This window comes from Siniperca chuatsi, linkage group LG10, assembly GCF_020085105.1.
Source record: "Siniperca chuatsi isolate FFG_IHB_CAS linkage group LG10, ASM2008510v1, whole genome shotgun sequence".
In the NCBI taxonomy this organism is placed as follows: domain Eukaryota; kingdom Metazoa; phylum Chordata; class Actinopteri; order Centrarchiformes; family Sinipercidae; genus Siniperca; species Siniperca chuatsi.
Genome location: NC_058051.1, coordinates 25349788 through 25365341, shown reverse-complemented (window position 1 = coordinate 25365341; position 15554 = coordinate 25349788). Strand labels below are relative to the sequence as shown.

At 38.9% G+C, this 15554-nt stretch overlaps 2 protein-coding genes across 4 annotated transcripts; one reads left to right on the top strand and one right to left on the bottom strand.

Annotated features, from left to right (window-relative positions):
- Window positions 1-4777, top strand: nr4a1 (nuclear receptor subfamily 4, group A, member 1). Its single transcript, XM_044212652.1, has 7 exons — window positions 1-146; window positions 1029-1819; window positions 1943-2072; window positions 2164-2327; window positions 2432-2634; window positions 2798-2976; window positions 3500-4777. Exons 2-7 carry the CDS (start codon window positions 1031-1033, stop codon window positions 3754-3756), a joined length of 1722 nt encoding a protein of 573 aa, XP_044068587.1. The 5' UTR covers window positions 1-146; window positions 1029-1030; the 3' UTR covers window positions 3757-4777.
- Window positions 4778-10623: 5846 nt separating this feature from the next.
- Window positions 10624-15504, bottom strand: zgc:56699 (uncharacterized protein LOC405758 homolog). 3 transcript variants are annotated; one of them, XM_044212651.1, is made up of 7 exons: window positions 15482-15504; window positions 14106-14261; window positions 13897-14003; window positions 11779-11905; window positions 11608-11691; window positions 11096-11153; window positions 10624-11000 (listed from the first exon to the last, which is right to left on the bottom strand). In XM_044212651.1, the coding sequence occupies exons 2-7, from the start codon at window positions 14188-14190 to the stop codon at window positions 10925-10927; spliced, it is 537 nt and encodes a 178-aa protein (XP_044068586.1). In that variant the 5' UTR covers window positions 14191-14261; window positions 15482-15504; the 3' UTR covers window positions 10624-10924. The 3 variants fall into 3 exon arrangements, with proteins under 3 accessions (XP_044068586.1, XP_044068584.1, XP_044068585.1); XM_044212649.1 differs by lacking the exon at window positions 15482-15504 and adding an exon at window positions 15276-15437; XM_044212650.1 differs by lacking the exon at window positions 15482-15504 and adding an exon at window positions 14901-15181.
- Between the last annotated feature and the right edge of the window lie 50 nt (window positions 15505-15554).

Here is a 15554-nt window from a genome sequence, read left to right as displayed (position 1 = left end):
GTCATGGGTACAATAAAGCTAATAGTATAAAAGTGTTGTCGAGATATGAGCGGAGGGACTGCTCCTCAGCTGGGAAACACTGAAGATGACTGACGGTCGTTTGTGGAGTACAGACAGTTCAAAACACTTGTAGACGGGCCTAACAGGTAAGAAGTATTTATGATTTTTTTGATACAGTAGACTTGAATGCGGAAACTCCTTATTTTTAAATGTTCGTATTATATTCATAAATTATGAAATCGATCAGAAAGCAGCCGCCCCTTCCCCATTCATTGAGCAGAAAGTGTTTGAAGTTTGCACAAATGTATTGTATTTTGCTATCTATTTGCATCTGTACCAAAATGAGCTTCAGTTGTAGAATAAAGTTTGGAAATCATAGTGCACCAGGGAGATCGTCCCAGTGTGTAACATGTGCCTCATATGTTGGCACTGTATCCCTGTCTGAAAGTCAACCCCACTTACTGTACCTTCCAGTCATGTGCAGCTGACCATATTTACTATATAGTAATATATGATAAGATGATGAAATTGTTGCTAAGAAGAGCAGAGCACTTTCTAGGTTTTCTCATAAAACGCAGTTTGTCCAGCTTGAGGCAAGGCTGGATTATCAATTGGGCAACGGGGCCCCACACCCCCAGGGGACCCCCAAAGCCTCTGGTTCACCTTGTGGCAATTGGTTTATGTTAAAATAAAATTTGATTTAACTTTTAAAATGTAACTTTGTTTGAGTATATGGGGATATGCACTGCTAAAGCATAATATCAAGTGACATTATATAGGCCTTACGGAGGACCCTGCATTATTACCTTATCTTGAAACGTGAACTGCCATATAGCAAACCTGGGCCTATATAATATTCCAGCACAGAAATAGTAAACACAGCGCACAGAGGGCCCGGCCACTCATTTTTGACCCAGGGACCCATAGCAGGTTAATTCAGCCATGGCTTTGAAATTTTAAGATGAAGATCTGAAAAACAAGCTTGTTTGGCTCTAACATTTTTGATTACGTCTTTTTCATTCTTGCAGCCATGACTTGCATACACCCCCAGCATGGATCTCAGTCCTATGAGAACAACCTTGGCAGCTCGGAGCTTCAAACCACAGACTTTATCTCCAGGCTGGCTGTCGATATGAGCAGCCCACGGGACCATCTCTCTGCTCCATCCCTGCCAAGCATCAGCTCCCTGGTGGGCACTCAGGCAGCCGACTTTGATGCATATTCATGTCAGTTCACTGCAGCCCCTGCCCATGTCACTCCGTCGTCTGGCCAGGAGACCCCCTTCAAGCTGGATGACCTCCAGGTTTACGGCTGCTACCCTGGAACGTTCCCTCTGAGTTACCCGGACGAGGCCGTATCCCCTGCTGGGTCAGATTATTTCGGCAGCCCTGCATCGGCCTCATCTCCTTCAACCCCTGGGTTCCAGAGTCAGCATGCGTCCAACTGGGATTCAGCCTTCGGGCCATACTCACCCAGTCCAGGATACTGGCCGGCAGAGGAGAACACAGTGCCACATGCACCCTCTTTCTTCACTTTTGGCTCAGGGTCTATGGAGGATATGTCTCATTTGGTTCAACCACACTTACGAGAACAGGATCCTTTCCCTTTGACCCACCCTCACCCATCAACACTTACCTTCCCCGCCTTGGTGATGGAGCAAGCATGTAGCCTCGATAACACTGACCAACTGGATGGAAGCTTATCACCCAAATTAAAAAGTCTAAGCGGAAATGAGGGCTGCTGTGCTGTGTGTGGGGACAACGCCTCCTGTCAGCACTATGGGGTTCGCACCTGTGAGGGATGCAAAGGGTTTTTCAAGGTAATACAATCTGACTTGCCTATGCAGCCAATTAATCTGTTTCTCTACAAAGACTGAAAAAATGTCATCTAACTGAATGTCTTTGAGATAGGTTTAGAGTAATTCTTCTTTTATATTTCACAGCGCACAGTACAAAAAAATTCCAAGTATGTTTGTCTTGCCAACAAGGACTGTCCTGTGGACAAGAGGCGGCGGAATCGATGCCAGTTCTGCCGTTTCCAGAAGTGTCTAACTGTAGGCATGGTGAGGGAAGGTGAGTTTTGGTACAAACCCAGATGAGTGATGGTAGAATTAAGACAGTGACGCCAAACTGAAAGTAACAGTTGATGTCACAATTTTTCCAGTTGTAAGAACGGATAGCCTGAAAGGACGAAGAGGTCGCCTGCCTTCCAAGCCTAAAGTCGCCCAGGATGTGACAACCACTGTGTCTCCAGTGAGCATGATCGCTTCACTTGTGAGGGCCCACATCGACTCCAACCCTGGCGTTGGGAATCTGGATCACTCCAAGGTAAAAAACCAAAAAACTAAATCCCAACTTTTTTCAATTCTTTGGGAATATTTGATTAGCTGTTTAGGAATCTATTTTAACTTCTCTGCTGTTTTCAATTTCAGTATGAAGAGACAGAAGTCAGTCCGAACCAGAAAGAGGATGCTAGTGACATCAAACGGTTTTACGACTTACTCACAGCCTCCATGGAGGTCATCAGGAAGTGGGCGAAGAGCATCCCAGGTTTCTCTGAGTTCTGCTCAGAAGACCAGGAACTGCTGCTGGAATCTGCGTTTGTTGAGCTCTTCATCCTGCGTGTTGCGTATCGGTGAGTGCAGCTTCCTACAAAATGTTTGCGACTGATTTAGGCAATAGCAATAAACTGACATGTAACGCAGATTAATTTAATCATGTTTATTGTACAATTTACATGTAATATTCCTGATGCTTTGCATGAAATCAACAAACTACGTTGTTTTTTCTTTTTGAAGTTCCAATCCTGAAATGGACAAGCTCATCTTCTGCAATGGGGCTGTGCTTCACAAAACGCAGTGTGTCCGAAGCTTTGGGGACTGGATTGACTCCATCTTGGAGTTTTCTCAAACCCTCCATCGCATGAAGCTAGACGTTTCCTCCTTCTCCTGTCTCACAGCCCTGGTCATAATCACTGGTAAGAGCTTCAGTCATCCTTTAACACTATTTAACTAATCTAACTTTAGATGTTTAGCCCCTCCCCCCAGTTTAAATCAGAATCAGAGTTATTTTTATTCAGCAAGGACAACAGTTTGCACCAGGAATCTGGTTTCATTAGTGTAGACAATACAAGGCAGTTACACAACACAGGACTGACACAACAGGTGTATGACAAAATGTAGCACGACCTCACGTATAGTGCAGGTTTACATTTAAGGCCAAGGACTTGTTCCAATGTCGCAGCATTAACACTATCTACAACACTAGTGTGTGTCCACTTTAGCAGTGAATTATTCCACTTAATATAATTAATGTTTTGTGTAAAGATGTTCCAAATACAACCCAGAGCTGCAAAGAGCAAATGAATGTATAAAAAACTTGAAAAATAATAGTTTGCAGTCTGTATTATCAGTGTGTGTTATTTGTGTGTTATATAAAGTCAAAATAATGACGCATAAGGCTCACTGTGACTCTAACGCGTATATTATTTTCTTCTGCAGACCGACATGGTCTTAAGGAACCAGCACGTGTGGAAGACTTGCAGAACCAGCTCATCACCTGCCTTAAAGATCACGTCTCTGGCTGCGGCTCCAACTCGTTGCGGCCCAATTATTTGTCCAGACTTCTCGGGAAGCTGCCTGAGCTCAGGACTCTGTGCACTCAAGGGCTCCAGCGTATCTTTTACCTTAAATTAGAAGATCTTGTTCCTCCACCACCAATTGTGGATAAAATTTTCATGGATACACTTCCGTTTTGAGTGTGAGATGGGAGATCGACCATCTGTGATATAAAATCTGGAGTTTATATGAGAGCCAAAGAGAACAGACTCATACTTCAGGTAGTATTAAGTGAAACTGCAAGAAGATAAAAAGAACAATAATCCTAAGGGATTGTGCAGCTCAGAGGAAAAGGGCTACTTCTGAATTACAAAGTGAATGAGTTATAAAACTTGCAGAGGCAACATGTATGCGGAGCCAGCGCAAAATGCTCTTCCTAGTTTGTGTTTCCAGGATATTGTGTACTCTGCAGATGGAATTAAACAGGCCAGCTCATGGACCAAAAGGTGACTGTTTACATATAACAAGGTGCCATGAATGGAAACAGTTCTGACAGAGGGAAGATGATTGCACTTTCCAAACAGTTACACATTTAATACAAATAATATCTGCGCCATCATTTCATGTATGTAATGAGCACAATCATTTTGCTTTTTTTTGGTAACTATCTTTTGTTGTGATTGGGATGACCGTAATTTGCACATAAAATATCCGACAAAGCATTATTATGATATCTTCAGCTCAAGTATTAAAAATGGTCATCGTTATATTTCTGTTTAGATTAAATACTTCAGCTGCTCCAGCATGTTCAAACAAGCAAATTATTTCACAGAACCGCTTTGTCATTCTAACACACTTTCTAGCCCCCAAACTGAGCTTTGGTGAGTCCACACACATCAACATCCAAAGCATCAGTCACTCAAACCTCTAGTTTGCTTTATATTTAATAAAGTAGGTTAAACCTACAGAATTATTCAGTAGTATAATTCATGTATCATGAATAGACATTGAGCAGCTAATATACTGTGTATCATCCAGAACAGTCTTATACACTGGTCTTGTATGTAGATTATTTTGAATCTGTTTTAAACTTGCTGGTGTTTTTGCCACATGAACTGTATTCTGCAGTCTGGGGAAAATTTTGTTTGGGGCCTGTTATTTTTACATAGTAAGAAGTTATATTTTACTGCAGCTAAACATGAAATAAAATTTAAAACTACATATTCCAACAGCTTTTGTCATCTTTACTGTGAATATTTAGAGAAGTATATTGACTTATGTAGTACCTGTAGTTGATGTAGTGTTATCATTTAAAAAAAAAAAAAATTAGGCTACTGTTCATTCCTCTATTGTGTGGCAGTGCTGAGTAACCTGCTGTGCCAGCAGCCTGAGTCAAGTGTAACTTCTTCTTTTGGCAACAGATCAGAACATACTGCTGAAAAATGTACCCCCGTCCACCTCCCTCCCAGTTATGTGCTGGTCTCTTTTTAGAAGCCGGTGGAATTCCCAGTCTTGTCTCAAGTGTCCCAGACTACTTCATCATTGTATAGTGCCACATTCTCACATGCATGTGTGTGTGTCAAAACATGAATGTACACTTTTTATAGCTTGAAGTAAATGTTACAGAAAAACTGCTACAAGTCAGGGCAATAAAAGATTATTTATAAATGATTACTCAGGTGAACCTGTTAATAGCACGTGGGCCTCTATGATCCACTATAATGGTCCAAAATAAGCAAAGTCAGCAGGAATACAGAGACTCAGGATCTTGAATGATTAGCAAGACTAATTAAATCAGCAGGAAGAGTAACCATAGGCTGGAGTGAGGCCTGATTTTGACCTGATAATGATGCAATAAAAAGTCATGCGATTACCAAAGTTATAGCAAATCATTGTGAGGGGGACATGAATGTCTGTAGAAAATTTCATGGCAATCCATCCAATTGTTGACGAGACATTTCACTCAAAACCAAAAATATCAACCTCATGGTGGAGCTAGAGGAAAAGTCAGGGGATCACCAAAGTCATTAGGCTTCATCCTCTGGGGACCATGAATGTCTGTAGAGAAATTCACAGCAATCCATCTAATAGTTGCTGAGATATTTAATTCCGGACCAAAGTGGAGAACTGACATACATTGCCATCTGCAGAGCCATACAGCTAGCGTGGCTAAAAACACAGGACGCCTACTGAGTAATGTTGGTCCCACACAACCTGAGAAAGAGCCAAAGACAAAGAACCAGACTGCCACCACAGTAGAGCTAGACTGATAAATAGGCCAGTATATATTGATATAATATCAACGATATTAGCTTATTGCCAATATATCAGTACCAAGAACTACAGAAATGTTAAATTTTAAAATGTTCATCCAGCAGAGAGCACTGACCAGTCTACTTTTCAACAGTACAATGTCCTGCTCAGTGCATACAGTATCTTGGTCACAATTCTTTAATAACCAAATTGAAGGGATTTAGTTAATGTTGTGTGTTTATGTAAAAAAGAAAGAATTTTGTTATTAGCTTTTAAAAATCTCAGGTATCTATATCGATCTCAAAAATCCAGTATCAGTCAGTCTCTAATCCAGTCCAAATTCTTCAGTATGCAAATTTTGTATGGAGCAATAAAAGTAGCTTGATAATCAGACTGAAATGAAACCCTGTTTCACTTCATTCATTCAGCCTGACATAGTGAAAAACCCTGAATAAAGCCATTCGTTACAACTTGTAAAGCCTATATAAAGGATGTCTTATGCTGAAAATCTTTTACTGTAGACCCTGTACCAATCCCACAGTGTCTTATTATACAATGATACCAGCACTTGCAGTATTCAGCGCATTGTAATTTTTATAGATTCTCTGGTGTTTATTTAACTTCACACATTTCATTCTGTCCAATATAATCACCAAACTGTACACTGTACTATTATGAGTCACTCAGTACACATCCATCTTCAGCTGCACATTGTAATGTACACTGTGGTGTAAGTATACATGTGGGTCTATCAATATGCTTCAGTGTCACCAAGTTGAATTCCTGTAAATTTATTTCCCTTGGACTGAATAAATTCTGATCTGATCCAATTTCATATCAAACACTGAGAATGGACTTTGCTCTTGAATTCAGAGGTAACTTACAGCTAAATTATCTGAAGCAGCAACCAGCTGGTCTCATGCTTCTCTTGAGTTACAGATTCTAAAATTCTCCGTCTGGTGTCGGAATGTAACTCAATATACAAGTTGGAGGACTTATAAACCTTGCATATGTAGGACTAATGCAACAAGAACAGTTACATAAAGTCAGCATTGCTCTGATTACAGAACATATGTGAGGGATGGTACACTGATAACGATATGGTGGGTAGGGCAGGTCTCTTATGATCTACCCATCATGCCTCAGTGGAAAATGGGGAAAGTGAGAGCAACTTCAATATGGCTTGTCTGAGTGGAGTATGAAATGCCAGTGATAATAGAGGATCACAAGCTTCAGACAGAGTTACAGGATTAGAGGCCAGCTACAGAGCACAAACTGTCCACCACATATTGTGCAGGACTTTTATGTCTGTGAGAATATGAGAATGTCACATTTATAAAACAAGATCGACAGAGAGGCTTCAGTTTCACTGTGTTCCTGAAACTTGTTTGCAGAGTGTCCAGCCAGGCTGCAACACGTTGAGTTTCATAAAAGTCACATCTCAATGAGTCCGGCAACGTGGACCAGAATCTTAAAAAGAGCATGAAACATCCAAACAAGCAGCATGTATCTGAATTCATACTGAAATATGATTTCAGGTTAAGAGGTAAGGCAGCATGCGCTGTGGCTTTTACTTCACTTAAACCCTCAAATGACAAATGTGTCCCCAAAGATGTCAGTTTATAAAAACATGATTAATAAACTTTAGGGACATTATACATACACAGGTCAAACTTTTTAAAATCTCTTTAAATCTATGTATTGTATTTATTTTAATCTAATGTATCTAATTTAACTAAGAGTCTACAGCAATGCTGTGAGACTGTATTATGGCACAGCGGTGCTTTGAGCTAAATGCTAACGCTAGCATGGCAACATGCTCACAATGATAGTGCTAACATGCTGATGTTTAGCAGGTATAACGTTTACCATCTTAGTTTGGAGGGTTAGCATTCTAACATACAGTACAACAGACAAAGTACAGCTGAGGCTGATGGGAATGTCATTAGTTTTGCAGGTTTTTGGTCATAAACCAAAGTATTGGACAATAGTAATTTTGACCTGATGATGGCACTAGACAAAAAGTGAAGGGTTCACCAAACTGATTATAATTCATCCTGAGCGGGGCATGAATGGCTGAACCAAATTTCGTGGCAATCCATCCAATACCTGAGACATTTCACTCAAAACCACAAATGTCAACCTCATGGTGGCGCTAGAGGGAAAGTCAGGGAATCACCAAAGTCATTGGGCTTCATCATCTGGAGACCTTGACTGTCTAGAAAATTTCAAGACAATCCATCTAATAGTTGTTGAGATATTTAAGTCTGGACCAACTGACCAACATTGCCAGCCATGAGACTGACATTTAATTAAGATTATAATATATACTGTATAATATGGACATTGCCAGTAGTGGAAAGTAACTGGGTACATTTACTTAACTGTATTTAAGTACAGTTTTGAGGTACTTGCACTTTGAGTATTTCCATTTTATGCTACTTTATGCTTACTACATTTCAGAGGCAAATATTGTGCCTTTTACTTGACTACATATATTTAACAGCTACTTTTTTCACACAAAACATAAGATCAGCTGATAAAGTATGATTCATTGTGGTATTTTAAACACAACAGTATATAAAGCAGTTAAAATTAGCTTCACCTGGACGAGCTACAATATTTAAAGGCTACTTACATGTACAATCCAATAATGTAGTAATATAACACCGACAGTACTTTTACTTTTAACACTTTATACGTTCATTTTGTTGCAAATACATAAATAAAATTTTGAATGGAGGATTTGCACATGTTATGGAGTATTTTTAGTATGGTATTGCCAGTTTTATTATCATCTTTTATTTTATTCTTTTTAAATATTTTTTTTAATATTTCCTTGTTTCTTTTATATCTTCTATGTAAATCAATAAATCATCTTCCAAAATAGATTCTCATAAGGGAATATCAGAGATAAACACCAACAGTATTTAGGGATCAGAGAACATCTGAGGAGCTATTTATATATCTGGCTTGTTTTAAAATCCTTGCCACAGATCGAGTCATATTCAGGTGGCAGCATCAGTTCCTACTGGTAGTTTCTTACAGGAACACACAGAGACATGGAGGTGTGAAGCACCAATTAACATCCCTGACTTGGGTTTTAAAGTGGACCGTATGACATTTAAGCGTAGTCAGTGACAAGTTCACAAGTTCAAAACTATCATGAGTGTCTTTATGTCACTCAGTAAAGGCTGTGTGTATAGATAGTAACTCATACATCTAAGAGGAGGCGGTGGTTCTCCAACAAGCATGAGGAGTCCTGTATACACCAGAGGTCCTGCACGTACTCTGTTCTGAGGAGTCATATCTCATCCTTACAGATGGTGACAGGGCAGCACAGAGCCCTTCTGAACACTTCCAATAATAGCCACAACTAAAATAGACAGTCATCACATGAAATCAATAATGCCACTTAGATATGACAGAGTGGGCTGGCTGGCTGCCCACACACTGGGAGTGTCTTGACACTCATCACTCCTACTGTATAGCTTTTACCTGGAGCTTTTTCCTCAACATAGAAACTAATGTCAGCTGCCCTAATGTAGTACTTTATGCATGAAAAGTGTCCATATTAAAAATGTTTCATGACCAGAGGACCTACTTGCATCAAAGGGAGATAATCAAATCAAAATAATGAAGTTTCAAAAGGACAGGGAAATAGGCATAGTGGTTATGTCAGTGCTTGGGTTGCTTGAGTTAGAAAGCAGAGTACTGCCATCCAGTGGCCATGCAATGACACAGTTCACATGTTTAAACAGCTGCTGTCATGGTTGGGAAGAGCACCCTCAAGATGAACTCTACTATAATTCATTATAATAAATGAAAGTCTGAATTTAACACCCAATGAATTACATAACGCCAAAAATAAGCCCAGTCTTGCAATGAATATATACAGTATATTTCTATTGTGCAGATGTGCAGTGTCTGTACCCGTTTTTATTTTATATAATGTCTTTTTTTATCTATCATTTCTTTTTATCAGCCTAATTTTTATGTTCACAATTATTTCTAGTGTGTGGTTCCAAGGTATTTTCGTATGTTGCTTTTGATGACGTTCGCACTGATTACTATCTGTTGTCTAAAGTCATGCCTGTTTAACACATATGTGCCATCACTAATGATTTAAGCCCTCGGTGCATTGTATTTTCCCCTGGTATCAGTGTAAATAAAGGATCCGTGGTCATATTTAATGGGCTTAGTATGCAGTCACTGCCACAAACATTGGCAGTTTATTTTATCTGTGTATATTTCTATGTTCATGTAACATTCCTCACAATGAACTGTAAACTAAAATCACTTGTGGCTTTGTGTCTACATACTGTAAAATAGGTAAATACTAACTGTCGTCTGACAACTTCCACTTTAGTGATGTTTGTTCTTCTAAAGACTGATCCTACAAGTACACACTAAAAATGTGATTTTCATATTTTCAGTCCAGCTTGAAAATAGTCAATTTTAACACTTTGAGAAGAAAATAACTAAGGCTGTTCCACAGGACAAACCTTACATACCTTACTGGCAGGGTAATTTAATGGGCAAATTGACATAAAAGCCTGGAAATGAAACTAACGCATGCTATTCACAAGTTATAATGAAACTTGGAATTAGAATTTCCTTCAGAATTTCTTGTTTCTCTTCTCAAATGTAAAAATGTTGTTATTGGCACTGGGGCTGTATATACTTTCTATTCAAAAATAAATAAAAAGGGGGAAAATCGTTCCCATTCCAAAATATTGCCAAACTGCTAGTGTTTTTAAGCCATGCACATTACACAAGATACATTTCATTAACCATTTTCACAACTACTCAAATTATTTGAAAAAAACAACACCTTTAATATAAAAAGCACACCAATACAGAAAAAATGAGGCACTAGTGTGTATCTGCCATTTAACTCACTATAATCTGCATTTAGGGTACTTAGGGACTAAAAACAAGATTGCTGCAACCTAGATCCTAGATGGGAAAATTTAGATACAGTTGTGCAAATTAAAAACTTTAAACTGAGCAAAAACTTAAGAACAACTTTAAAATGAAATATCCATGCACGCATACATTCAATAGGCCTATGTTAAGTTTCTATTTGGATATACAGTAAGCACAAATTATGGCTTATATCCCAGACCATGGGAGGGTATTAGGTGGTCTAAAACTTGGACCAAGATTGATAATGGGCTTCATCTCCAGTCTGCAGAGAAACAAGACAAAACAACAGTTAAAGAACAAAGATGTGCATAAATGCATGCTAAGAGCTGAGGCAGACTGACGGAGCAGACCACTTACTTTTGATCCAAGGCTGTGTTTACACCCCACACAAATGGAGCAGCAGTATCATCAGCCTCTGCAAGACAAAGCGCTCTGTTACCCTTACAGCCACTGCACTGAAAATCAATGTGTTCAAAATTTGGTTCAGAGTACACAAGGGGAGAAAAAGAATATTGTGAGAATATTACTTCAGATACTGTTTGATTGAATGTTTCAGACGCAAGCACTGATTGTTACTTAGTTAGGACATTTCGAGAAATACACTTAACTTTCTTGCTGAGAGTTAAATGAGAAGATCAATACCACTCTACTGGCTGTACACTAAATATGCAGCAGGAGATGGTTAGCTTAGCATAGCATAGCATAAAGACTGGAAAACAGGAGAAATAGCTAGCCTAGCTCTGCCCAAAGGTACCAAAATCAGCCTACAAACACCTCTAAAGCTCACTAATTAACACGTTATATCTCATTTGTTCAATCCGCACAAAAATCAAAGTGTAAAAATAACAAGTTGTGGTTATTAATAATACCTTTGTCCCAGTCCTCAGATGTGTTTGGGTTTACCCAAGTACTGACTGGGACTTGCCATTTACAATGTCCATTTGTGCTTCCACCTGTAAACAGAGCATAACTCAACTCAGAAACACTGTAAGCACATGTTGACTGTAGGGTAAACAAAGACAATCAAGTGATAATCTTACCGTCTTCAGTGTCCACCGATTGTCTGTCCTCACAGGTTTCAGTATGGCGCATCAGCTCATGCTTGGGAACCAGGTGGCGAGCATTAAAAGGGCAGGTTTTTAGCTCACTGGCCAGTTGTGGATGATTCTACATCAGTGAGAGATAAGTTAACTTAAGTTAAGTACCAGTTAAACTTAGAGTGTGATGATGGCAAATAACCAGACTGAAAACTCAGCAACGGGTCGTCCTGTAACCTCAGCACTCTGTATGTTACTGTGAATCGAATCACGACACGGACTAACTAACGTGCAGAGTGCAGGCGGCGTCACAGAGTAACTTACAGGGCGCACAAGTCACAGATGGGACTGACAGCAAAAAGCAACAGAAGTTTCCCCCACAACTGTCTTTGTGGCCGTTGGAGGAACTGCAGTGATGTAATTATCTCTTTTTAGTGTGCGCCTCAAAAGATATTGGACCAACGGAATTACAGTACTGACTGACTGTTGGTACCAAAAATCACACCCTCTGGAGAAAACTCTGTACGGGTTGCTTTCATGGCAGAAAAATAAATTAAATTTATTTTTATTGGTAATTATAATTTTGTCCAAACAAGTACACAAGTCAAAACAAACACCAAGGATATACTGTATTTACTATGTAATATTGAGACATTATTTGTAATATTGAGATAAACATCATAATTAACTTCTTCTGCTGTTTCTAAGTACAAGAATGAACTTTCAATCTGAACTTTTAAGCCAACACGGACAAAAAGTCCTTAAAGTGCTCAGAAAACTTTTGATTTGACCAGCTGCAATTCGTTGACAACTAGGCAAACTCCATCAGCAGATGAAAATCGTGTGATATGATTGAACGCTCCAGAACAGCTACTAAATTAACCTTGTGGTGATATTTATTTTGTCAACCACTGTTTTCAAGGGCAAAAATGAACTCTAAATATGATAAACAGCTATGAACAGCAGGCATAAAATATACCAGACATACACCCAGTTGCCCATTTCTCATGTACATCTAGCTAAACCTAGTGCAGTCTAATACAACAATAAATCCGACCTTCATGAAGATTATAATGTTCAGTTTTTCTTTATGGTCATTTTGGAGGCTATAGTATGTGGTGCTGTTTAACTGTATTGCATTATACTGAGAGGTGTTTGTTATTTAGCCTTCCCTCATTGATATGCATGATGTGGATGAAATATTAGAAGGCAGGAGTTATTCCAGGGCTGCTGTTTTAACTAGGTGTAATGTTACTTAATAAACTGGCAACTGAGTGTAAAAAAATGCTGCTATGAGAGAAAGAAATTTGCAGTTTAACTATACAGTGGTGTGAAAAAGTGTTTGCCCCCTTCCTGATTTCTTTTTTTGCATGTTTGTCACACTTAAATGTTTCAGATCAAACAAATTTAAATATTAGTCAAAGATAACACAAGTAAGCACAAAATGCAGTTTTTAAATGAAGGTTGTTATTATTAAGGGAAAACAAAATCCAAACCTACATGGCCCTGTGTGAAATAGTGATTGCCCGCTAAACTTAATAACTGGTTGGGCCACCCTTAGCAGCAACAACTGCAACTTGCAATGAGTCTTTTACAGCGCTGTGGAGGAATTTTGGCCTACTCATCTTTGCAGAATTGTTGTAATTCAGCCATATTGAAGGGTTTGAGCATGAACTGCCTTTTTAAGGTCATGCCACAGCATCTCAATAGGATTCAGGTCTACTTCACTTTGTCAGGCAGGTCCTATTTAAGTGATTTCTTGATTGAGAACAGGTGTGGCAGTAATCAGGCCTGGGTGTGGCTAGAGAAATTGAACTCAGGTGTGATAAACCACAGTTATGTTTTAACAAGTGGGGACAATGACTATTTTTTTGTTTTCCCTTAATAATAACTTTCATTTAAAAACTGCATTTTGTGTTTACTTGTGTTTGTGTACTTTGATGATCTGAAACATTTAAGTGTGACAAACATGCAAAAACGTAAGAAATCAGGAAGGGGGCAAACACTTTTTCACACCACTGTACATGATACACATGTCCCTGCACTCTACTTCAATGTAAATCTACAATCTTGTTTCCATACCTGCTAGTGTTAGTTGCAATAAACAAGCGCTCAACTCACCTTCCTGCACTTTATAAGATGGTAAGGGAAGCGGCAGACCCGGATCTGGTGGTTCTTGTCAAAAGGGCACTGCAGAAGTTTGTCTGGGTCACAGTTTCCTTTTTCATCTTTATAGTCAGAAGAACAAATTAATACATTTCACCCATTAATATTTACTAAAACAAAAGAAAAGTTAAGCTGCTGAAAATGAAGAATATCTTTAGTATTACCAGTTTCCTCTGCCAGCTGCGCTCTCTCAGCTGCAGCAGTCTTGCACGGGCCACTTGTGCTTCCAAATCTGATGGTGGTCGCCATCTCTAGCTGGGATTAACGGAAGACACACAAACTGGCCAACGGGGAGGGTCAGGGATAAAATTCAAGCTAGCCTGGAATGACACACCAAAAAAAACAATGTAGACAAAAGATAGCAACAAATAATGACAGGTAACTAGATGCACATGTAGCATTCAAAAGCTGCAGAACCATGGCAACCCATCAGGATTCTGTCCAGCTGTGCAGGTAACCCAACACGTGTGCCAAATTACCTATCACTTGAAATTTTATTTGTATGGCACATTTCAACAACAAAGCAATTCAAAGTGCTTTACATGAAACATAAAAAGCCTTTAAAATACATTTAAAAAAGTTAGATAGAAAATAAAAACAAGACGAGAGTAAATGCTAGTGTAGTGGAAGAAATTAATCATTACACACATGAAAGTGTGTTTGATTGCTGATGTAGGTTTGTTATGAATGTTATACCAAAAACGCCTCATAAGAAATCAATCTACTAGAGTGTTTTCTAGCCTGAAAGTATTAGCCGCCTGAAAGCGATCTGAAGTTAGATTCAGCAGAAACGTGCCTGCAACTGGAAGCCAAATATATGTCGTGGCAAAAAAAATAAAATAAAAAATTGTCACCGCCACCGGCTTTAATTAAACTTCTGAATGACTTAAGCACCACATTTTATAGTTTTACTCTCAAACACCGCAGCCCAGGTTTGCAGTTTCCAACCAGCCGCTTACAGCAGTGCAGCATGCGGTCCAATGTTCCCCTGGATGGTATTAGGACCAATAATTGCGTTTAAATTGCAACTATATTTTAAGGCTTTTTACGTCTAGCAAAATGAGCAGATTTTCTGGAAACATCAGTTGAACTATAATTAGCTAATAGTCAAACATTGCCCCTAAAACCGTGAGTTCAGAAAAGTTTGCTAGCAAAAACTTGGCAAAACGCCTAGTTAATAAAACGCGCATATTTCAGATTAGCTAAGAGAACAAAGCTAAATAACATATTTGAAAGACTAAAGTCTTATGAAGTGTTTAGCAAGTACTTTATATACAGTCTGTTAAAAAAAAAAAAAAAAAAAGTGTTACCACAAAAAATAACATTTAATGGACCTTTTTCTTGTCTTCTTCCTGCGCGTGATCAGCGAAAGCGTGCGATAACTTCTTCTTCGTTTAATTTTAAAGGCGGTTAGCAAACCAGCTTACAGGCGCATTACCGCCACCTACGGGACTGGAGTATGGAGCGGTAGACTGGTAGAAAAAAACAACTGAATACTCTCTATCATTCCTGTTACTCTTAATTAGAAGTACTTACGTACTTTCCATGTATTTTCTAGCAGATTCCAACAATGTAGATTTCGATAACTTCTTCTTCGTTTAATTTTAAAGGCG

Bases quoted from the DNA above. Each gene is read 5' to 3' on its own strand.
- nr4a1 (XM_044212652.1), top strand. From the start codon at position 1,031: ATGACTTGCATACACCCCCAGCATGGATCTCAGTCCTATGAGAACAAC. The intron at 2,635-2,797 runs GTGAGTGCAGCT...TTCTTTTTGAAG, and splicing joins ATCCTGCGTGTTGCGTATCG to TTCCAATCCTGAAATGGACA. The intron at 2,977-3,499 runs GTAAGAGCTTCA...TTTCTTCTGCAG, and splicing joins AGCCCTGGTCATAATCACTG to ACCGACATGGTCTTAAGGAA.
- zgc:56699 (XM_044212651.1), bottom strand. From the start codon at position 14,190: ATGGCGACCACCATCAGATTTGGAAGCACAAGTGGCCCGTGCAAGACT. The intron at 11,906-13,896 runs GTGAGTTGAGCG...TCACTGATGTAG, and splicing joins ATCTTATAAAGTGCAGGAAG to AATCATCCACAACTGGCCAG. The intron at 11,692-11,778 runs GTAAGATTATCA...CTCTGTTTACAG, and splicing joins ATCGGTGGACACTGAAGACG to GTGGAAGCACAAATGGACAT.